This window comes from Chrysochloris asiatica, unplaced genomic scaffold (genome assembly GCF_000296735.1).
Source record: "Chrysochloris asiatica unplaced genomic scaffold, ChrAsi1.0 scaffold00236, whole genome shotgun sequence".
In the NCBI taxonomy this organism is placed as follows: domain Eukaryota; kingdom Metazoa; phylum Chordata; class Mammalia; order Afrosoricida; family Chrysochloridae; genus Chrysochloris; species Chrysochloris asiatica.
The window spans coordinates 3,622,308-3,646,963 of NW_006408754.1; the positions used below are offsets into that span (position 1 = coordinate 3,622,308).

The 24,656-nt window shown below is 36.0% G+C and overlaps 1 protein-coding gene across 1 annotated transcript in view; it reads left to right on the forward strand.

Annotated features, from left to right (window-relative positions):
* IFT57 (intraflagellar transport 57 homolog (Chlamydomonas)) overlaps window positions 1-24,656 on the forward strand; it is a 98,028-nt gene that overhangs the window by 34,508 nt on the left and 38,864 nt on the right. The window contains exon 6 of the mRNA XM_006873313.1: window positions 15,855-15,977. Coding sequence (XP_006873375.1) covers window positions 15,855-15,977 — 123 coding nt within the window. The remainder of the gene's footprint in view (window positions 1-15,854; window positions 15,978-24,656) is intronic.

The following is a 24,656-nucleotide window of genomic DNA, read 5'->3' on the forward strand; positions in this document are numbered from 1 at the left end:
GAAGAACACACTTGGCATTTCTTAAACTAAAAGAACTGAAGAAAAAAATTAAGCCTTGAGTTATATATAATATTGAAGGATTCTATGGACAAAATGTTGAACAATGCAGGAAGTATCAAAAGATGATTGGAAGAGGAATATACAGAGTCACTGTGCAAAAAAAAATAGATGGACTTTTAACCATTTCAGGAGTTAGCATATGATCAAGAATTTATGGTACTGGATGGAGGCAGAGATGATGACATGGAGAGAGAGAGCAGCTGAGGACTCTAGACTCATGGAAAGTGAAAGGCTGTGTGCTGGCGACCAGGAGGCTGGCTTGCAGAATGTGCCCTTTGATTGTTTAAATGATTATATACTCCTCAGTGTTTTTGTGTATCTCCCCACCTCCCGCCCCTGAAAAAACAACAAAAGGGGAATAGAAGCAAATACTGTTGAAAAATGATGCATGGAGGGGATTTTAATCATTGCAATGAAACAATGAGTGTAAAACTGATGTTCTCCCATATAAATTATCACTCAATTCATGATAAAACTTGAAAAAAAAAAAAAAAGAATTTATGGTATTGGAACAAGAAGTCCAAGTTATAATGAAGGAATTTTTGAAAAATAAGACTCTAGGAATTGTCAGAGTTTCATAAGTACATTTGGGACTTACGTGTTTTGCTATGTATGCTAAAATTTAATATATTACTATTGTACACTTAAAAAGGGGTATTGTTGTTGTTAAGTGTCGTTGACTCAGTTCCAACTCATAGAGACCCTCTATAGCGTTTCGCAGGAACAACTGGCGGGTTTGAACTGCTGACCTTGAGGTTCACAGTCCAATGCTAATCCTATAGAGCCACAACAATAGTCCAATATAATATTCTTACTTTTCCTTTAATTTTCTTGTCTGAATTCTATAAACAAGTGTGGATCTTGTTTTGATTTGTATCACGAAAACTTCTGTGACCACCCCATCCTATGGTTGTTTACTAGTTTTTCATACTTCTGTCTTAGTACTATTGGTTATTATTCATTTTTATTGTTATTAATGGTGTATATGTGCATGCTTGTTTTGTCTGAGTTTATTACTTAACTTTACAGACTTACTGGGTATCTGGCCTGGAGCAAGTTCTCAAGCTTCTTATGCCTTCCCTTCTTCATTTGTAAATTGAGGATCAAAAAAATCTCACCTATTTAATGGGGAGTTGAAGAGTAGGAGTAATACATGTAAAGCACTTCAAAATGTTTTCTGGTGCATAGAAAGTGCTCAGTGTTAGCAGAAACCAAAACCACATCTCTCCTTTACTCCCTCCAAATCTGAGTTTTTAAGCTCCTTGATAAAAAAGGACAACTCTCGTTTTTACTGTATATATTCCCTGTAGTATATACCATGTTGTTATTGTTAAGTGCCAGCGAGTTGGTTCCAGATCATAGTAACCCTGTCCAGAGTTTCCAAGGAGTTGCTGGTGGGTTTGAACAACTGACTTTGCAGTTAGCAGTCTAGTGCTTACCCTAAAGCACCACACCAGGATACCATTGTTGTTAAGTGCCATCCTGTCGGTTCCAACCCATAGCGACTCTGTATAGGGTTTCCAAGGAGCAGCTGGGGAGCTTGAATCACTGACCTTGCAGTTCGAATGACCTTGCAGTCTGACCCACAGCATTACACCAGGACTCCAGGATACCATAGAAAGTACTAAATATTTCTTAAATGAATAAATAAATTTTTGATTGCGAAGTGGAAAATTATATCAGAATAATAAGCTGACATTTAAATTCAAATAAATAAACGTCAGTTGTAACAATTCCTTACAGTTACCAATCACTGTAGTTTTCAAATTACTTTAAATGTATCCTTTTACTGAACTTGAAAGACATTTGAGTAGATATTGTTATTTCAGCTTTGTAGATATAAAAACTGAAATTTATAACCTTGGAACAATTTAATCTTTTAGAGATAATAAATCACAGTATCTGCACTTGAACTCGGTTTTCTAAAATCCCAAGTCTATTGCTTTCATTCCGCTCTGTCATAACAAGAGGTCAACAACATAGGTATGGTTCAGTTTTCCTTAGCAAGTGCATTATGTTGCTGGTACTCATGTAACATATGTGTTGAAGATGATGTTGACACAGTGACCCTAACATATGAAAAGAATGGCAAAATTTGGAGATGCATAAACAATTATTCTCAAAAAGAAACTGGTATTTGTGTTATTTATTCTCTTGATGATGTAAATCCATATGGACAAAATAGTTTCTGAATATTTGGGAAGGAGCAAAACCATTTAATTTGCCTCTGCCACTACTGTCTAAATTCCTTTTCTCCTGATTTCAATGTCACTTCAATTAAGCTATTTGAAAAAAGGTTTTTCCCTTATCTGTGCCTTCATAAATAATTCTATGTATTAGATCCTTCAGGCAAAGATTATATAGCACATAGCCTTTAGAGCTAAGACTACATATGTATGGTTGAATTTTTGCAATAAGAAGAGGAAGAAGCCTGAATACCAGGTGTTTGTGGATGGTCAACCATCAAGTACTAATGAGGCAGAAAACACTTTCATATTTAAAAAAAAAAAAAAAAAAACCTGGCAAGTTTATGATAGTGCCCACTAACGCCATCTGCCTAAGACAGCTGTTTCTGACTACAGCTTGATGGTGCAGGCAGCTCTTTCCCCAAGCCAGAATTGCTATCTCAGTTAGTAATGTAGATTTAAGATTTTATGTTTCGTGCAGCAGGTGGACTCACAGTGCAGAAGAAATATTATTTTAGTTAGGCTGAATGTGATGAATTCTCCAATAGAACAATGAAGCATACTATCTAGGAAATGGATGACATACATGTGTATGTAATTGTTCAAGCCAGAGACATATGGATTATCGCATTCCTTCCACATGGATTATAAAAAATAGATGTTTCCTTTAACCCCTGTCCCCTCACCCTGCTTCATATTTTCTTCACAGACCCTGCCATTGTATAGTATTCCATTCATTTCTGACTTGTTTATTGTCTGTCTTGGCCACTAGATTGCAAACTCCTCTAGAGCAGGAGCTTTGCTCACTGCTCTTTCACTGTGTCGGATATATAGAATGAATATAGAAGGTGCCCAGTAAAATAGAGAATGAATGAATGATATTTTCTATTTATATTTTTATAGGCAAGATAAAGTTTAATCTTCATAACTTAAAGAGCCCTGTCAACTATTGTTTCTTCTTTCGTGTACCAAGCAGAATAATGCAGGGAGAAATCTATGTACATACCTTCCTTTCAAGTGAGGACTACACCCGGAAAAAACATGCTCCTTACGAGCATAATATTTTTTAGAAACCAACACCTGTGAAAAGCACAAAATCCCCCTTTCTTTTCACAGGTGTTGATTTCTAAGAAATATTTTGGACCCCAACCTCTGTCTCAGTGTCCACTTCTAGAGAACACAGGTCTGGGACATATTTTTTTCATTTGCTTTCTTCTTGCTTCATTTACTACAAATCTCATAATAATGTTTTTTACCTACCTATATGTTGTTGTTAAGTGCCGTCAAGTCGGTCCTGAACCATAGCGACCCTGTACAGGGTTTCCAAGGCTGTAAATCTTTATGGAAGCAGAAAGCCTCCTCTTTCTCCCACGGAGCAGCTGGTAGTTTCGAACTGCTGACCTTGTGGTTCGCAGCCCAATTCGTAACCACTATGCCACCAGAGCTCCTACATACTCATCTTAAATTATTATGTTATTTAAGTAATATAGATTTAAGATTTTGTGTTTTGTGTAGCAGGTAGACTCACAATATAGAACGTGTATGGGCTGCTTGGCTCAGTCCCTGGACACATACTGCCCTGGGAAGGGCATACCTTCAGGCAGGTGGCTCCCTGAAGGTGACACAGAGCCACAAGGAGGAGCAGGCTGATTCTCTGGCCACATTCTTTGCAGTTGGACAGCAAGTTCTTCCTTGAAAGAGAACTTGGGAGCTGATATTCCTGATTAAGATAATATATCTGAAGCCTGTAACTGCTCATTTGTAAATTTTATTAAGAGATACGGTGTGGCTATTGCCTAAACTTTGAAAGGTACAAGTAGATCATGCCATAGTGGTACTGTTTCAGGAACATTGAAGAAGGTGTTTTAAGACAAGGGTTCCTTCTATAGATGATGAGTGCTTACAATGAATTGATTTGTTTTGGAAGTTTCTGCTTTTCAGAATATTTTATTTACTTTGGATTTTAAAAAATGGATTTAAAGTCATTCTTATTGTGTGATCTTTTCCCCCCTTCTTCCCTCGCCCCCCCCCCTATTTATTTTACCTTAACTATGGTTTTACTATGTAATGTTTATCAGGTGCATAACTCCTGTTATTGGTAAGGAATTCCTTCATCATCCAAAGTTTCACTTATAAGTTATTTGAATTTGAAATCTATTTTCTTAGGAGAAAAATACTGTGGAAGATATTTGGCTTCAAGGTTAGCCCACAAAGTTTTGCCATCTCTGTCTCTGATTCCAGAGCATTGTTGAAATCTGAAATTTAGCCAATGCCACCTGAGAGATTGGCCAGAAGGAAGGAAACCAGTGCTGAATGAAAGCGCTGACAGTTGGGCAGGACCCATGATGGTTTGGAGTATGAAAGAATGTTCAGAGATGGGCCTGGGGCTTGGACAGGGAAGGAAGGCTTTGGTGGGAAGAGGGTAGGGAGGTATACTAGTCATTTCTATTCCTAAATTCTCTATGTCATTTAGAAACTGGCTGCATGCTCATGGTGGCTACGCTGTAATTATGAGTGGTCTTTGTAGCTCCTCTCTCCATTGTGAAACTCAACAGAATCTCTGCAACTGTGTTCTGGCAGCATAACGCAGATGTGTCATTCTCCTCCCCCATTGAAAAAAAAGACGGGAGGGAGCTGTGTGCGCTCTGAATTCTATTTTTAAATGCCCATCACTTCATTTCAAAACATTTTTTTCAAACATGCCATAGATACCATTCTTTCTTGAGATGCTAAATTTGAGGTTTTAGAAACCAAATCCTGAGTTATACAGCATAAAACCAAGTATCTCAAAAGGTTTAAACACAATTGGTTTTTAATTACTTAGCAAAAAAAAAAAAAAAATCATTGTACCAAGAATAAGAGATTTTTTAGCTTAAAAAGCAAAAGCTGTCAGGAAGTTAAACTACAGGCTTAGAATAAAAATGTCAGTTTTAGAGTATCATCAAAGCAAGTCTACAGGATTGTAATGAAAATAGGGAAGAAGATGTATTTTGTTAGTATCTTAAGTATCTTAAACTTTATATTTAATTTATACATTTCTTTTAGACAAAGCATCCTATCTGAATATTATAGGCGAAGTACTTTTTAGTATAGTATAGCCTGCCGCATGGGTTACTATTAATTATATTTCATGCATGAGGAAACGGCTTTTTCTTCTTCCCTAAGACACTTGCATGTTATGCTTCCTCTCTCTATGTTGTTAGTGAAATCTATGGTTGGTACTTCACAGGAGAAGTGATTAAAACAACACACGGTTAACTGTGATGGAACACATTATGACTGAATAAATGCTTTTATTTCTCTGTAAGTAACCTATACCTTACCCATCAGTTTTACATCTGGAGGTGAATAGGAAATGTGGGTTAGCAAAACAATGGGCACTCCTCACTGCTCAGAGGAAACTCAAATGGCAGTTTTTGGTGGATTTAAAAGACAGCATTTTGCTTGATTTGATTTATTTTTAGTTTAGCTTTTGAGTCCACATTTGAAATAGGAGAGAGCCTTATTTCCATCTCTCTGGGTTATTGTGGGCCGAGTAAGAAATAAGAAGAAAGGACTTTTCAAGGTCCCTTTCAGATCACCTTCACAGCAAGTGCTAGGCAGAAAGCCTTAGATAAAATCCTGACTGTGCTTCACTAGCCAACTGACCAGGGAAAGTTACCTTCTCTCTGATTCTCCTTTCTTAAACAAGAGACTTGGTTTTATGGTGTATGCCTCTGGATATGGTTTCTAAAACAGTGTACGTAAAATGGAGACAGAGCATTTTTTCCATGGGTTATTTATTAGATTACCTAACTTGTGGATATAAGTTACCATAGTACTGGCATAGACTATACCCTTGATATCCCATTCTTTGTATAAGTTTCAACTTGCCTAGAGACTACCATTCTTTTGTGCCATCAGGAAATTGGAAAGCCTCCATGTAAGTAATTCTCTAGATTGACATGAACATTTTTTAGTTAAGAAGCTTACATAGAATATAAATTATCAAAAATCTTATATTTGGATGTAAATTAAGAAGTCCTGGTGATGTCATGGCTTTATTTTCATAATTTCATGTGGATTATTATTGAAGGCCCATAAGACTAAGTCTGCTGTCATAAAGTCTCCTCTACAGAAGTAACTATTGATTGGTGGAAATCAATAGAATGATGTGTTCAGGTATAATTTGAGAGCTGAAGTTTTTAAAGGGATTGGTTAAATTTCCTGGATCAAAACTAATGTCAAAACATTATTATTAAATCAGTTTATTAGATCAATGTCCAGAATACATACATTTCTCAGAATATGAGCATTTCTTGTTGTTAAGTGCTGTCGAGTTGGTTCTGACTCATAGTGACCCTGTATTGGGTTTCCAAGGAGTGACTGGTGAGTTTGTACTCCTGACTTTGTGGTTCAAACTGACCTTTCAGTCCAGTGCTGGACTCTACCAGCGCTTTACCCTATTCAGTGCTGTAGCACCACACTGTAGTCCTCTTCAAAATTATATTCTTTAAAATACACATAACCATCACTATCTTCCATACCCCCTTCCTGACCTCCCCAGCCCAGTACTGTTAGTGCTTTGAATATGTAACTTTTTGATGTTCGGAAGTCTGGGAGTTACCTTTGACTAATGATTCCCTTTCATCCAGAATATCTGGTTAAACCACTAAACCCTGTGAAGACTGCCTTTTAAATATTCCTTGTATTCATCCCTTCAACTGTCTTTTAAGACTAGGTACTCTATCTTTTGTCTGGATTATGTAACATTAATGTTCTAAATGATCTTTGATCTTTATCCTTCAGTTGCACACCTACTTTATTCCAAAGATGTTTTCACCCTAGTCTTTCAACTTAGTAGGTCATTCTGAGTTCAGTAATATTTTATGCTTTTCAATGCCTTACCAGTCCATTTATATAGATTATAAAACAACAAAAATCTTGGTCTGTCTTTGAAGGCCTTTAGCAATTTGACAACTAATGTAATGCTGTATTCCAGTTAAACTGGTCTGCTCATAAGCTTGCAAACATATTGTGAACACATCTCATCCCTTTCTTTATCTTCTCCTTGTCTTTTATTTTAACATGTCTTTTCACCACCTGTCTCTTAAATGTTCAAGTCCCAGATCAAATTTTGGCATCCTCAGAGACACCTTCACTTATTACCTGAGCTCCATTTCATCTTACAAGCCCGCCATTAGATAAACATTCATAAAACTTGACTTGAGAATGTCATTTTCTTCTCTGTTGCCAGACTAGAACAGTACCTGGCATATGTTGTTGTTGTTAGGTGTCACTGAGATTGAGTGGTGCCAACTCATAATCACCTTATGCAAACAGAATGAAACTCCACCCAGTCCTGCCCTGACCATTGTTACGTATGAGCGCACTGTTGCTGCCACTATTTTAATCAACCTCTTTGAGGGTCTTCCACTTTTTTGTTGAACAAGCATGGTGTCCTTATCCAAGAACTGGTCCCTCCTGACAACATGTCCAAAGTAAGAGAAATGAAATCTCACTATCTTGCTTCTCAGGAGCATTCCAGCTATATTTCTTCCAAGACAGATTTGTTTGTTCTTCTGGCAGTCAGTGGAACACCTTCACCAACACCATAATTCAAATGCATTGATTCTCTTCTACAGTCTTCAGATTCTTCTGTCTGGCATATAGTAGGCAATAAATAAACATTTGTTGAACAAATCAATGAAGACTTATTATTTGCTTGTAACTTTTATTTGCTTCTACTCTTGGTTAGAGTACAAATCTTACTTCTGAGCCTTTCTTCCAAGGTCTTTCACTATGAAGTTAGTTCTCTTCTCCCAAATATTCACCGTTTTAAGCCCTAATACGGAGTCTCGGTGGGGTGTTGTGGGTTAATATACTGAACTGCAAGGTCAGTAATTCAAGCTCATCAGCTGCTCCTTGGAAACCCTATGCAACTGAAAAGCAACAAGTTCTAATATATGATCCTGACAAGTTTTCCACATTTCTATTTCCGTATGTTGTCTGACGCCGTTTTCATCTCTAACAATGTTTGTTGTCGCTCTCTTCTTCCTTTTTATATCCCATACATCTATGTGAGGATAAACATAAATCTCCATATATCCTAAAACACCTCTCTCTCATTTAAACTCCTAAAGCATGAACCACCGATACCAGCTTGTTTTTGGAAGTTAATCAAACTTCTATCTTTGGTTTCTTAATGAAACTAAGAAATGAAATATATGCCTTGTTTTTGAAAAATGAAAGGTAAAGAACTACAAATCTCAGCAAACAGAGATAAACATTATAACTCTTTATGCATAGTTGCCCTTTAGTTATGTAAGATACTAACATTTGGGAAGTCTGTATGAAGAGAGTATGGGAATTGTTTGTAACATATTTGAAATTGTTTTTGTAAGTCTGAAAAATAAAGTATGATACTCACATAGGTTAGAGTCCAGAAAATAGTCACTCCTCAGAACCCCTAAACAAAGTTGCTATGGATAGGAACAAACTTGACAACATATTCTCATTTATACAGATCTATAATAATATGTGAGTCCTGGTGTGGCGCTGTGGGTTAATGTGCTAGACTGCAAAGCCGTTTGAACTGCAAGGTCGGCAGTTTAAGCTCACCAACTGCTCCTCAGAAACCTTATACAGGGTCGTTATGAGTTAGAACCGACTCGACGGCACTTAACAACAACAACAACATAATAATGTTGGAGTCCTGGTGTGGCACTGTGTGTTAATGCACCAGACTGCAAAGCCATTTGAACTGCGAGGTTGGTGGTTCAAGCTCACCAGCTGCTCGGAAACCCTATACAGGGTCACTATGGGTTGGAACCGACTCGACAGCACTTAACAACAACAACATAATAATAATATTGATACTGTTTTAAATCCGTATAAATGAGAATATGAGAAACTATTTTTTAGACTTCAGGGAATAAGAAGGTTCTTCTTCTTTTTATATTTTTAAGACAGATTACAGAAAGAAATAATTACAAAAGAAATGTGTTGAATTAAACATCAAATTTGAAACTTCTGCTCATCAAGACACCACTAAGAAAAAGGAGAGGCAAGTCACATACAAGACATAATATTCCTGAAACATATATATCAAAGAAATATCCAAGATGTATTATCAATTCTCTTAATTCAATAGTAAAAAGACAATTTTTTTAAAATGGAAACATTTTTGAACACATGGTTAGCAAAGAATATATATGTTCTTCCAAAACAGATCTATTGGTTCTTTTGGCAGTCCATGGCACTTTTAGTATTCTCCTCCAACACCACAATTCAAAGGCATCAATTCTTCTACGATCTTCCTTATTCACTGTCCAGCTTTCGCATCCATATGAGGTTATTGAAAACACAATGGCCTGGGTCAGGCGCACCTTAGTCCTCAAGATGATATCTTTGCTCTTCAGCAGATTTGCCTAATGCAATACGTCATCTGCGAATGTTAATAGTTGATCCAAGAAGAATGAAGTGCTTGACAATTTCAATCTTTTCTCCGTTGATAAGAATGTTGTTTATTGGTCCAGTGGTGAGGATTTTTGTTTGTTTGACATTGAGATGCAATCCATACCGAAGGCTGTGTTCTTTGATCTTCATCAGTAAATGTTTCAAGTCCTTTTCACTTTCAGCAAGCAAGGCTGTATAATCTGCATATCGTAGGTTGTTAATAAGTCTTCCTCCAATTGTGACACCACGTTTTTTCTTCATAGAACCCAGCTTCTCGTATTATTTGCTCAGCATACAGGTTGAATAAGTATGGTGAAAGAACACAATCTTGTCGCACACCTTTCCCAATTTTAAAACATTCAGTGTTCCCATGCTCTGTTCGAACAACAGCTTATTGGTCCAGGTACAGATTGGAATCTTTCAATATTGCAACCTTAGGCTTTAAGTTTTTCTTCATTCCTTTCAGCTTGAGAAATGCGGAGGGTGTTCTTCCCTTTTGGTTTTCTAACTCCATGTGTTTGCACATATCATAGTATGTATCAGGAATAGTTTTAGCCTAGAGTTTGATTTATTTTTTTTTTTTTTTAACTCAAGGTAATGATTTAAAAACCTGACCAGTGCTTCTACCGTATATTTTATCACCTGTAGCAGTTTTTTTGTTTTGTTTTGTGTTGTCTTAAATAATAATATTTGTTTATGGGGTTGTCTTCCTCTTATTCGATCATGTTTATTGTTCTTCCTGCTTGGTAGTATGCCCTATCTGGAAACACCAGAGTTAGCAAAAGATAAAAAATATTTTCCTGGTGTATTGGGCTTTGTATTAACACTTACTGTGACCAGGACAGCTTTGCAGCACTACACAGGCTACCATCATCTAAGAGATTGCAGTGGTATTTATTTAGCTCACATTATCAACCTTGCTGATAGCGTAGCCTTCCTCTATCACACACCTGTAAACATAAAGTTAACCACATCCCATATTATACACAGAACATGTTCTTTTTGTAGATACTTAACCATAACATTCCCGTATTCAGACTTGGAGAAGGGGAGGTTACCTGAAGGAACAGGATTCTAAGCAGGCTATTAACACTTCGTATTTGATTTTGAACTTAATTTGGTGTTGTGCTTCACTATTCCATAAGTAACCAAGGTTACTTTATGGAATTATTTGGACAGCTATTTTGAATTCCTTAATATCAGTTTTCATCTTATCAGTTTCTGCTTTTATTTAAAACCATTTATTACCCTCAGGAACCCTGGTGTGGCACTGTGGGTTAATGTGTCAGACTGCAAAGTTGTTTGGACTGCAAGGTCGGTGGTTCAAGCTCACTAACTGCTCCTTGGAAACACTATACAGGGTCGCTATGGGTCGGAATCAACTTTATGGCACTTCACAACATTACCCTCTTTAACTAGCCTCACATTCTTAATAAAAGACTCTAAATTTTTGTAGGTAGAGATTTAATTATTTTCTATTTCTATATCCAGCACAGTGCCTGTATTCTTTCTTTACATATTGGAGGAACTAAACAAATGATTTGTTTGGTTAAATTAGTTAATTATAAATGAAACTTCTGGATAGCCTGTGTCTTATTGAGCGGCTATTGTTTTCTACAACAGCAGTAACTGGAAAATTCAATTTCCCAAGAGCTATGCTTTATCTTAGTTAATGTTATTTCCCAGAGAAACTTTGTCATGATGATATAAAATTTTGATTAAAAGGAAACAGTAGTTTATTTCTCTTGTACTAATAGTTTCACACAAAATACTTGTTAAATGGATTTTTTAAAAATGTAGGGAAAGATTTTATCAAGTGTAAGAACCAAAGCCAAGTATAGAGTTTTAAAATGACTTATACTTCATATGTAGGAGGGCACTGTAGGGTAAGCACTGGGCTGCTAATCCCAAGACTGGCAGTTCAAACCCACCATCTCCTCCATGGAGAAAGATTAGGCTCTCTGTTCTGGTAAAGAACAGATTTAAAGCCTCAGAAACACCTTTCTGAGTCAGAATTGGCTCGATGGTTGTGGGTTTTATGGAGGGCTTGCTCAGTTACTACATCCAGTTATTATTATTGTGTTGTGAAGTGATGTCAAGTCAGTTCTGACCCCATAGCAACCCTCTAGAGGATTCCCACGGTTCAAGCTGGTGAACTTGAACCGCTGATTTTGCAGTGCAAACAGCTTTCCAGTCTGGTGCATTAACCCACAGCGCCATACCAGGACTCCATCCAGTTAATAGGCATTGGGAAATTTGAGGTGAGGAACAAGATTATGAAATAGAATGCTGACCTGGAAGTAAATAGAAGCTATATATATAGTTGAGTAAGCTAATGCTGCTGCTGTTAAGTGTCATAGGATTGGTTTAGACTCATAGCGACCCTGTATAGGGTTTCTGAGGAGTAGCTGGTGGGTTTGAACTGCTGACCTTGTAGTTTAAACTACCTTGTGGTCCAGTGCATATCATGCAGTGCCACACCAGGACTTCAATGATGCTGTAACAAGTCTAATATTCTCTTTTTTCCCCTTCTTCATTAAATAATTGGGCCATTTTATCCATTATATTAGCTATGGCCTGGGAGTGAGTGAAATTTTTCGAGCTGCTACGTTAGATTGTTTCAGTAGAGAAGAAGTCAAGGGTACCAGATTATGAACTGGTAAGGGTAAAGACAATTTACTAAGGGGTCCAATATAGAATAAATAATAATTTACATACTGAAATATTCTAATAAAGTGTTTAATCTTCATGAATCCTCTAACACATAGATTCTGGGTCTAATTCAAACAAGGCCACTGCTAACCCAGTTGGCTTTGTGAAATTTAGAAAGGGTCCTGTTTCATGAGTAAAAAAATTAAGTGAATATATTATTCACAGTTTGAATAACCCTCCAAACAGGCCTCATGAAAGTGGGACTGTACACAGGCCCCTCTGGCCTTGTTTGATGATTCTAGACTTTTAAAAGATCTCCGGCATGACACAAATGGAGTGTTGTCATCTGCTAAATAAAAAAATTGGTAGTTCACACTCATCCAGCAGCTCTGCTGAAGAAAGTCCAGCAAAGATTTAAGCCTAGAAAAAGCCCTGTGGAACTCAGTTCTACTCTGCAACATGTGGGGCTGCCATGAGTTAGAATCAACTCCATAGCAACCGGTTTGGTTTTGTTATTTTAAGAAGAGGGAGCAGTAGAAATGAGGGATTAAGGTTGGGGAGCACTAGCTCTACAATTTAATAAGTAGCATCCAGCTCCAGTAACCCCAACATGGTTATATAAATTAAACATATTTTTAAATCAGTGCATCTACATTCAGTCAAGAATCTTGCAAAACTGCTGTTGAAAGGATATGCCTCCTTGGCTCAGCTGATTCTGTGGGTTGTGAGTCCATATCTTGGCAGGACAATCTGTGTGTTAGCCCCCATGCTCCCCCACCCCCCAGATGTCAGGGCTCACACACAGTGTCTACCATGAGTCTACCTTTTTTTTTTTTTGTCTGGAAAATAAACCATTTAAAATTAGGTCTTCTAGCGCAGGAGGCAGGTACCTAGATATGCTAGTGAGTGTTTATCTGCCTGATTGTTCCTATCGAATATTTGTAGGGGTCAACATGGATTCTCATGAAAGGGAATTTTCCTGTGGCTTAGCTATGTTATTGCCAAGAGAAACCTTGTCATGATGATATAAAATTTTGATTAAAAGGAAAAATCAGTTTACTTCCTTTGTACTAATAGTTCCACACAAAATACTATTTGTTAAATGAATAAGCAGTTGTAGGGCAGGGATTTCTCAGTTGCTTCAGGAGACCTACTAGCTCTTCTTTTGCAGTCACACATGTTCTCATATGACTTCACAGGTCTGTCTACTTATTGAAAGCTGCTCCCCTGACCTCTACCATTGGCTATGGTGCTCTTTGTTCTCCTGGATTCCATTTATATAAGAAGTATACAGAATTCCACTAAGTACTCTAAACAATGCCATGCTTTTCAATTTAAATGAGCATTTTAATGTTAGAAATAGCACCATGAGCTTTTTCACTTAGAGGTTCCATATTTTACTTTTCTTAAAATGAATGCTTATATTTCTGTATCTTCTGGTTTTCTAAATGGCATATAACTGAATAAATATCTCAACCAACCAATTGTAAAGGGTAAAAGCATGGATTTAGTTATTAATCCTCCAATAGTGAGGTTAGAAATATATAGTCTTCTGCATTTATGAGCAAAACAAATGATGCTATTCAGCATTTTTTAATATGGGCTGAAAGTTGCAGAGGCTTTTTATGGTACCTGTGCCACAGGGGTTCCGTCAGAAGTGAGTTGTGATCTCTTAAAGATCTCATGCTCCCACCAAAATTTAACCCCAAATCTGAGGTTGATCTCCTACTTGGTATTAGACTGGATTGGAAAGACTAGCCTAATGAGCTTTTCATGTAAGAAGTGTTGTTGTTTTTTAATGTTTTATTGTGAATTATGTGATAGTTTACATGGGAGAACATTAGCTTTACATTCATCCTATCCTATATGTTTCATTGCCATGGTTACAGTCCCCTCCATGCATCATCAACCAACCAAAGTGTATACACTACAAGCCTGTCCCCCAGGTCATCAGCACACAGACCCTCTCCCTCTCTGGATCTAAAGTCCCCAGGTGCTCCATCTCTCCACATCATCGTCTCTGCCTCCATCTCAGGCATCACACCTTCTCTGGGTAGGGTCCCGCTCGCTGCTCTTCTCCACTGATGGTCCTAGGGACCTCCACTCCTGGACTGGAGAGTTAATCATTCCCCTCCTTGCTACAAAACATCTACCTTTACATTTCCAACCCTCACAATCAGTCCTGATAATAATTATTCACTATTATATCACAAGAAGTATCTTTGAATGACCTTTGTTCATACTGAGAATATAATTTCAACATGAGGATTGTCTTTTGTTTTTTAAATTTTGTATTATATAAACTTTCAAACATTACCCAGTTTCAACAATTAAAACATTTTGCCAAGAAGTTTCCTTTATTTTCTTTCCCATAAGTTTTTAGCTAAACTCCATACATGTCAATTAACCTATAAATTAGCAATGTTGTTCCCATAACTATCATACTCTTACCACACTTATAAAATTAATAATTCCTTAATATCATGCAATATTCTATGTATGCAGATTTTCCTGTCTGTAAATGTCTTTTTGAAAATTGTTCAGATTAGAATCAATATATGAGGGGGATTCAAAAAATTTATGAAAAATTGAATTAAAAGATAATGGCATTTTTCCAAAAACTTTTTTGAAGCCTTCTCATGTGATTCATGCATGAAATTTGGTTCCTTATTTCTCTTGAGTGTTTCTTACATAAATAAATGTTTATAGTTTTTCTCCGCATTTTCTTATGATTTATCAAGGAAGCTTAAGGATAAATAACTACCAGAATTAATCCCACAGGCATCATCTTTAATTCACTAATTTACACATTCCTTATATTTCAGATCCATAAATACTTGTCACCGAAATGTGACAGATCAGGAAAAAGAAATAGGTGTTTTTGTGTGTGTGTGTGAGATTCAAAAACAGTCATAAATTGATTTAATTTTTTAATTTTACTCAAGGGTAGAAGTCAGATACAGATATTTGGCTCCCCCACATTTGAATTCTTGTAGATATGTATTAAAATTACATTTCTAAACTATATTACAGTTTGATCTAAATAAAATATCACTTAGTTATGGCTGTATAATTTTAAAATAATGAACCCTTAGCTTCTGGAATTTTATCACTTTCCTGTTTCACATTTTGGGTTTGCATTTCAGTAAAGTAAATTCAAAATAGGACAATACTTTCTTAATTAATGTGTGAGTCTTTGTAATTTATCTACTGTTTCCAATTAGCATAGCAAAACGGCTTGTCCATTTGATATTTCCATTGAGTACAGTCTGATTATCTGGTTATGGAAATAGTTGGATCATTTATTTGTATCTTTTTTTTAATAATTATTTTTCTGTTCTACAATGTTTATGCATTATTTTCTTTCAACATTGGTAGGACAGAAAATAATATGTACTTCCACTGTAATTTTAACACTGCTATGCCTGATTTAAATTGGGCAGTACTGCTAAAATGCTTCAAAATTTTTATCATTTCTTTTTATAAACTCTCAATCTTGTGATATCTTTCCTTTCTTAGGATATGAACGAATCTGCCAAACAAGAAGATATTTTAGAATCTACAACAGATGCTGCAGAATGGAGTCTAGAAGTGGAACGTGTACTACCACAACTGAAAGTCACGATTAGGACTGACAATAAGGTATAAAAGAGAGAACACATTTTGTTCAAGTTATTCTGTATAAGGCAATTTCAGAGTCAGGGGTACATTTGATTTTATGAATTTAAAAGGGCTGTAGAATTCAGTTTCTTGCATGTTGTCTCAATAGAGATTTAACTAATTATTGCTGAATGAATGAATAATGTAATATAGTCCCAAATAGAAGGAACAAATCTTTAAAACAATGCTTTGGAATATATCATATTTTCTTGGGACTGAGGAATATATACACAAATGCATTTTCTTGGAAGTCATATTTTGCCTAGGTGAATATTGAATGAAGTTGGACTTCTATCACTGATACTAACTGACTAGGGCTAGAGAATGGTTTAGAATTCATCTGGATGGCTTAAATAGAAGACATCCTGGAAGTTGCCTTAGATAAGCTGACTGAAACAATGTTTGGAAGTTCAATATTAAGACTATAACAGCAAAACCAAAGATTCAGTGATTTGAATAGATGTTTCTGCTTCATTTTGCCTATTGTTGTTAAGTGTCCCTTTGAGTTGGTTCTGACCCATAGCGACCTTATATAGGGTTTCCAAGGAGCGGCTGGTGAGCTTGAACTGCCAAGCTCACAGTTCAAACTGACTTTGCAGTCCAGCACATTAACTGGAGGACCACACCAACACTCATTTTTGCCTACATTTCTATAAATAATGACTTTAGAATCTGGAAACAAGCCTCAGCATTAAGGTTTTTGAGAAGTTTGTTACTCTGAAGTCCAGTTTAGTCCTGTGTCAGTTCCCAAAACAGAAGTCCCTACAAAGATGGCCTTTTTCTAAGTGTCTGAGAATTTAATTCTTTCTTGGAAAGTCTGAATTGGGTCTTGTAGAACTCTGTATCCCAGAAAAGGTAAAAAGTAACCTACGTTCTTAGGGTAGTTCTAGAATAGGCCCTGGACACAAAAAAATCTTACTAGACTGTGAACAGTGAGAGAGGATAAACCCTGAAGCCTGTTTACCCAATCAAATGGAAGACAGCTAGTACTCATCTACCTTGGGGGGAAGTCTTTGTTTGCATTTCTCTTATATGAGCAATGCAAACATGAGGGGGCTTCAAAGAGCTTGTGGGGAAAAATCCATTACTTTAATTCTGTTTTTCCATGAACTTTGAAGACCCTTGTATATTACTAAGAATTTTTCTTCACTGATTAGATCTTTTCTGATAGAAGTCTTAATTTGTGATTCTTTGGTTTCATCAGAACATATTCTCTTCATAAAATTAAAAATCATTGTTATTGTGATTCTAGTTAGAATGAGATGTTAAAATAATCATATATCTGGGAATTTTCAAGTACAGTTTAATCCCACGAGGAAGCAAGTTTAATCTGTTTACTTTCAGCCTAAGTAAACTCTTAAAGTAAAAAAATCTTATTTAGAACCGAATAGGACCACAAGAGGATTTTTTTTTTTTTTTAAGTACTGTCATTTATTTCTACAGGACAGGAGTAACTTAATAAAGAAAGGCAGAATATAAACTTAACAGCTAACACATATGGTATTCCAAAACTTAAGTGTAGACCAAATGACATTACAGACCAATATTGCAATAATCACAGTACTTGGAGAATTGATGTTTCCCTGATTTAGAGAACTATTTACCATTTTTATGAGGTTGTTATTGTTGTTGTTCGTGCTATCAAGTCGGTTATAACTCATAGTGACCCTGTACAGGGTTTCTGAGGAGCGGCTGATTAATTTGAACCATGAGCTCATGGTTCAAACCAACTTTGCAGTCTAGTGCATTATCCTGATATACTAGATCAAATAATACAATCAAGTTTATGCCACCTCCTAAAATGTCAGATACAGTTTTTTTGTTTTTTTTTAAGTATCTTTTTAAGAATATGGAATATCATTTTGAATTCAGATTTTTGTGATAACATTGACCTGAAGTCATGTTTATTGCTTTTTCAGAATTCATCGCTCAATCATTTGATGTTTATTTCCACTATTTCACAGAGGCAAAGTAGCAAATCAGCTTTAAGGTCAATTCTTTCTTCAGTTTTCTTAAGGAAAATATAATTATACTTTGGCTTGAGAAAGAAAAGAGTTAGTGAATAGAGAGGTGTATTTCTTATATCTGAAAAATAGAAATTAAGTAATTTGGTTATAGATGAGGTTTGTTCTCACAGACTCATTATCCTCCTTCCATCAGAAGAGGTTGACTCAAGTTCATAGTAGATTTCATTATTCTTCAACTCCTGATTCTTTACCAAAAATATAAAGCTCTCCTTTACCTTTGGTCAAAACAACAAACACTCATTCTACAGAGCCTATTTATATTTAGGGTATTTAAAGAGTTCAACTTTGTTTTTGAAAGGGGAAATTGTTTTGGGGTCATTATGTTTTACTGGACATCATTTGATTTGTTTTTATGTAGCATGGAGACATGAAAGATAAATAATATATGATCTCTATTATTTAAATTCATTACAAATGTATTTAAGGTGGCCTTATGTCAGTAGTAAATAATTCCCGTATTTATTTGGCACTGAATGAGATTTTTGTTTTTATTTTTTAATTTTCCATACAAATTCAATTTATTCTTCTATACTTTCTAATAACTGAATGCAATAAAAAGTAAATCTCTATTTCTGTTCTTATTATGCTGGTGGTGTTGTTAAGTCCATAGAATCGGTTCCGACTAACAGCAACCCTGTATAAAGTTTCCAAGGAGTGACTGGTGAGCTTGAGCTGACCTTGTAGTCCTGCGCATTAGCTCACAGAGCCACACATTATGCTGTATATTTGAGATCCTGTCAGGGTTTTGAACTGGTTCTTCCTACTTCAGTCATGGCCAATGAAGCAAAACCAAGATGAACTCAAATTTGTAAAACATGGGTACCTGAAATGATAACTAGAATAGGAAAAAAGCCTGGTCACCGCCCTGCTGTAAACTTAATATCCCTCTTAGAAAACAAGGGCATTATTTACATTATATAGCAACCAAATTATTGACCAGTAGGGTCCTACTCAAATATTGCGGCCGACTAATCCAGTTTGAATGTGTGTCACTCTCCAGGTTCCAGGGGATAATTCAGTCTCCCGCATCAAACTCCTGAAAGAGCTCACTATGCCTCCTGAGTCTCCCATTACAAGGCTTCAGCCTATAATTTTTCCTGTTCTAGTTACCATTTCACTTCACCCAGATTACAAAAATGCAGATCTGTTCCAATTTTGCTTTATCTATCATAAATTAACTTGTTTACGTTTTAAGCTCTAGAGCCTACCAATAACAAATATTTTATCTTTGTGTACTCACCATAATGTTGCAGTCATATTGTTATTGCCAGGTTAATGTCTTCATGTTGTCTAGAACTACTTACTATTTGCCAGTTCTCAAAGAATGCAAATGAAATACCACTAGGAAAATACCACTAGGAAATACCAAAATAAGTATGTTGCCAAAAGTGTAAATAGTATGTTTTATAATTAAAAATAGATTTTTATTTATATGCTGATTTGAATGGATTGTATTAGTTGCCTTTTTTTAGTGTTGGGTATAGAAGATACTTTCAGGGTAATTTATATCCAAGGACTAATTTAGACTTGTCTGGTTTATAATATGTCTAAAAACAAATTATATGTTCTTCCATGACAGTCAGTAAATTCAGCCATATTCTAGGTCATTCTAATCTAGTCGGTGATCTTAGTTATGAACGAGTGGATACGACTCAGGAGTCACCTCTCTGAAGGGCAGTCTGAGGACATGTAAATTTGAGTAAACATTGATATTACCTAATTTTTTTTAAGAATGTTGTTGGTACATTGTACTCTGTATCTTGTGCTTTCTGAGTTTTTTCTTCTTAATCTTTTTCTTTACTTTTCTTCCTCTTTCCTCTTCTGCTTTCATTCTATTCTCCTACCTTTTTAGTGTTCTCTATTAAACCCAATAATGGTGCCTATGAGTGTTATATAACTGCGGTGGTAGAATAATGCTAACTTAAAGCAAACAATATTTTCGAGTATGCTCAGACTAGATTTTAATTTGTAAAACTACTTATCCTAACCTCTGAATTTTTAAAAAATACTGCTTTCAGTTATGAAAGTAATATTGAAGCAATTTTTCCAGGGGAAAGAGGTATGGATTGTGCTATAAATTAGAAGCTAGAGCTCACATATTGTCTCACTGTCAGTTCCTGATTTACTGAGTAAAGATTTAAAAATTTCAGTGTAATTATGATGGCCAAAAAGAAGATGTGGTCGTGTAGTTGGTTAAGCTTCGGGCTGCTAACTGAAAGGTCAGTGATTCAAGCCTAGTAGCTGCTCCACAGGAGAAAAATGAGGCTGTGTACTTTTAAATATATTTAAAACCTCCTAAACCCTATGAAATGGTCTATTCAGCCTTATAAGGTTGCTACAAGTCATAATCAACTTGAAAGTAGTAGGTTTGTTTTTTTCTTGGTGGTAGTCAAAAAGAACCAGAGCAGATGGAACCTCTCTCCTGCATCATCTCCCCCATGCCTCTAGATGGTAGCTGTGTGATCTAGGGTAAGCTCATATACAGCCCTATTGGGTAAAGGGCCTAGAACAGTGTCTGGCATTTAGTTAACACGTAATAAATGATGTTATCATTTACTTATAATAGCTATGATGATATTACATTATTATGTTCTGATAGTCCTTTTTTATATTGGTATTCAAGAAGAATTTACAAAATTTCTTCTGCTTCCTTCATTTATAAACATAAACCTCTCCTGGTTCTTGAATTAAATTTGTATTAGCAGATTATATCCTTACATAGAGAGAGAAAAGCCAAGTCAGGACCCAGGTCTCTGAACAGTTACTCTCTGCCTTTAGCAGAGAAAAAAAAGGAAAGGAAAGAAAAGAATATTCCATAGTTCTATGACCTATGATAATTTAGAACTATCACTTTGATAAATTGTTCCAGTTTTTTCTCTATAAAATGTATATATAGGATAATGATGATAATAATAGTTAGTACTGTTTACTATGTGCCAACTGCTGCTCTTAGCACTTTACATAAATTAACTCATTTAATCCTCTCTACCACCCACGTGATACAGGTATCTTTTCCTACACATGAGAACACTGAAACAAAAGAAATTAAGTAACTTGTCTCCTCTTCTAAGTGACAAATAAGAGATTTGACCTACAGCACAGGCTCTTACCTATTTAATACAAGACAATATAGAATACTGGTTAAAAGTACAAATTCTGAATCCAAGTTACTTGAGTACAAATTCTGGGTTTTAACATTTATTAGTTGATGGACCCTTCTGGGCAAGTTATTCAACCACCCTTTGTCTCAGTTTCCTCATCTAAAAAAATGGATTTACTTATATCTACCTCAAAACCATCATTTGTCTGTCAGTTTGTCATACTGTGGTGTCTTGCGTGTTGCTGTGATTCTGTAAAGCTGCTCTTCAGAAACCCTATACAGGATTGCTATGGGTCAGCATTTAACAGCAACATGCCACCAGTATTTTAAATATTAGCAGGGAACAATCAGGTTTCATCTGAGCTTTTAGACTAAGACTAGGAAGAAGTAGAATGCATAAAAATGGATAGCACAGGCATTAGTGAGCTGAAAGGGACTGGTATTAGCAAGATCAGTTAATATCACTATTATTCAAATTTATACACCAACCACTAAAGCCAGTGGTGATGAAATTGAAGAAATCTATTAACTGCTGCAATTGATCAAACATGCATTATTAATGATGTATTAATGATTATTTAAAATTGGAGTATAAAGGTTAAAAACAAAGAGGAAGGACCAATAGTTGCAAAATATGGCCTTGGTGATAGAACTGATGCTGGAGATGACATGATAGAATTTTGTAAGGCCAATGACTTATTCAGTGCAGATACCATTTTTAAACAAAATAAAAGATGACTATACCCATGGACTTCATCAGATGGCAATCACAGAAATCAGATTGACTATATCTGTGGAAAGGGATGGTGGACAAGCCATGGACAGGTTTTGGGAAGATCATCAATTGCTTATGTGCAAATTCAAGCTAAAGCTGAAGAAAATTAAAACAAGGCCAAAATTTGACCTTGAATGTTTCCCACCTGAATTTCGATATCATCTCAAGAACAGATTTGATGCATTAGACACTAATGAACAAGACTAGATGAGTTGTGGGATGAAGACAAGCCATCACAGAGGAAGAAAGCAAAAGGTTATTAAGAAGACAAGAAAGAAGGAAAAGACCAAAGTAGAGGTCAAAGGAGACTCTGAAACTTGTTCTCCAGCATAGAGACACTACTGCAAATGAGATAAATGAGGAAGTAAAGGAGAGGAATAGAAATTACAAAGGGCAGCTCCAGAAGTCAAGTATTATAATGAAATGTGCAAAGACCTAGATTTAGAAAATCATAAAGGAAGAACATGCTCTTCAATTCTTTTAACATTTCTCAAGCTAAAAGAATTGAAGAAAAAATTCAAGTCTAATTTTCAATATTGAGGGATCATAAAGGAAAAATACTGAATGATGCAGAGAGTATCAAAGGAAGCTGAAAGTAATTAACAGAGACATTGTACCAAAAATAATGGTCAGTGTTCAACCATTTCAAGAAGCAGTGTATGATCAAGAGTCAGTGGTACTGAAGAAAGAAGTCCAAGGTGTACTGATGGCATTGGCAAAGAAAAGGAGTCCATGAGTTGATGTAATACAAATTGAAATCTTTCAACAAACTTGATGAAGCACAGAAGACACTCACTCATCTATAACAAGAAATTTGGAAGACAGCTACCTGGCCAACTGATTGTAAGAGATCCACATTTGTGCCCATTCCAAAGAAAGGTGGCCCAACAGAATGTGGAAATCATCACACAATATCATTAATGTCACATGCAGCTAAATTTTTGCTAAAGATAGTTCAAAACCAGCTGCAACAGTACATTGACAGGGAATTACCAGAGGTTTAAGCTGGATTTAGACAATGATGTGGAACGTGGGATATCATTGCTGACATCAGATGGATGTTGGCTGGAAGCTGAGAATTCCAAAAAGTTGTTTATCTGTGCTTTATTGATTATACAAAGGCTTTCAACTGTGTGAATCGTAACAAGCTATGGACCACATTTCAGAGAATGAATATTTCAGAACAGTTAATTGTGCTCATGAGGAACCTCTACATAGACCAAGAGACGTTGTTCAAATAAAACAAGGGGACAGTGAATGGTTTAAAATTCAGAAAGGTGTATGACAAGGTTGTATTCTTTCACCATACTTATTCAGTATGTATGCTGAGCAAATAATTTGAGAAACTTGATTATATATTGAAGAACATGACATCAGGATTGGAGAAGACTCATTAAAACCTGAGATATGCAGTTGCTACAACCTTGCTTACCTTGATTGCTGCAAGTGAAGAAGACTTCAGGTACTTACTGATGAAACAGTTGATGGTCTGTTCCACAGTATGCCCCTGGCCTTCGGTATGGGTTGCACCTCATTGTAAAGAAAACAAAAATCATCACCGCTGAACTGATAAATAATATGATGATAAATGGAGAATAGGTTGACGCTGTCAAAGACTTCATTTTGCTTGGATCCACAATCAACACTCATGTAAGCAACTGTAAAAATATAAAACAACTTATTGTATTAGGCAATTATGTGGCACAAGACGTCTTTAAAGTGTTCAAGTACAAAGATGTCAGTTTGAGGACTAGTGTGCCTCACCCAAGTCACTGTATTTTCAGTAGTTCCATATGCATATGAAAGTTGGATAGTGAATAAGGAAGACCATAGAAGAATTGATTCATTTGATTTATGGTGCCAGAGAAGGATAGTAAAAAGTACCATGGACTGCTATAAGAAAAAGTTAATCAATGTTGAAAGAAGTACAGCCTGAAGCTTCTTAGAACTCAGGACATATTACCTGGAGGGACCAGTCCCTGCAGGTGGACATCACACTAAGTAAAGTGGAGAATCAGTGAAAAAGAGGAAGAGCCCCCAACGACATGGATTGGCACAGTAGCAGCAGCAGTGGGCTCAAGCTTAACAACAATTGTGAGGATGGCACAAGACCAGGCATTGTTTCATTGTGTTATACATAAGGCCTCTGAGTCTATCTCTATAGCACCTAACAACAAGAACAGCAGCAATATCAAAATGTTATTGAAAGGATTATCTGTTTTAATTTATGTAAAGCATGTAGAATGATGCCAAAACAATCCCTCAATATAATTAGCTACTGTTTTCTACACTATTTCTGTGCTTTTATTGAAACAATTGAGATTACATCTTTTTAAACATAGTATTGTATCATCAGCAGTTCTAGACATAATTAAAATTATGAAGTTTAACTTTAATGGCTATCTATTATGCTTAGTGGTTACCACCCATCTCCTGCTGAATGCTAGATATCAGAGGTGGCTTGGTCATAGCCAAGAGGGTAGAGCGTTGACAAGATAATAGTGAAGCAAGAGTTGGGGTTAGAATATGAACAAGGATAAGGACTGTAGGTCTTAGAGTACAGACCAGTTGCAAGAACTGGATCAGTGTCAGCAAGTCATTTTAGAGAAACAAACGGTGTTTATAGGTGGAATTCCTTTTGGGAGATAAAACACATAGAGTAGGGAGAAGAAATAAAGGTTGAATGGAAATTGGATTTAGAAATACTTTATAATCTTCTATAATTGCTGCAAGAGTGTATATATAGTCAGACCAGCAGC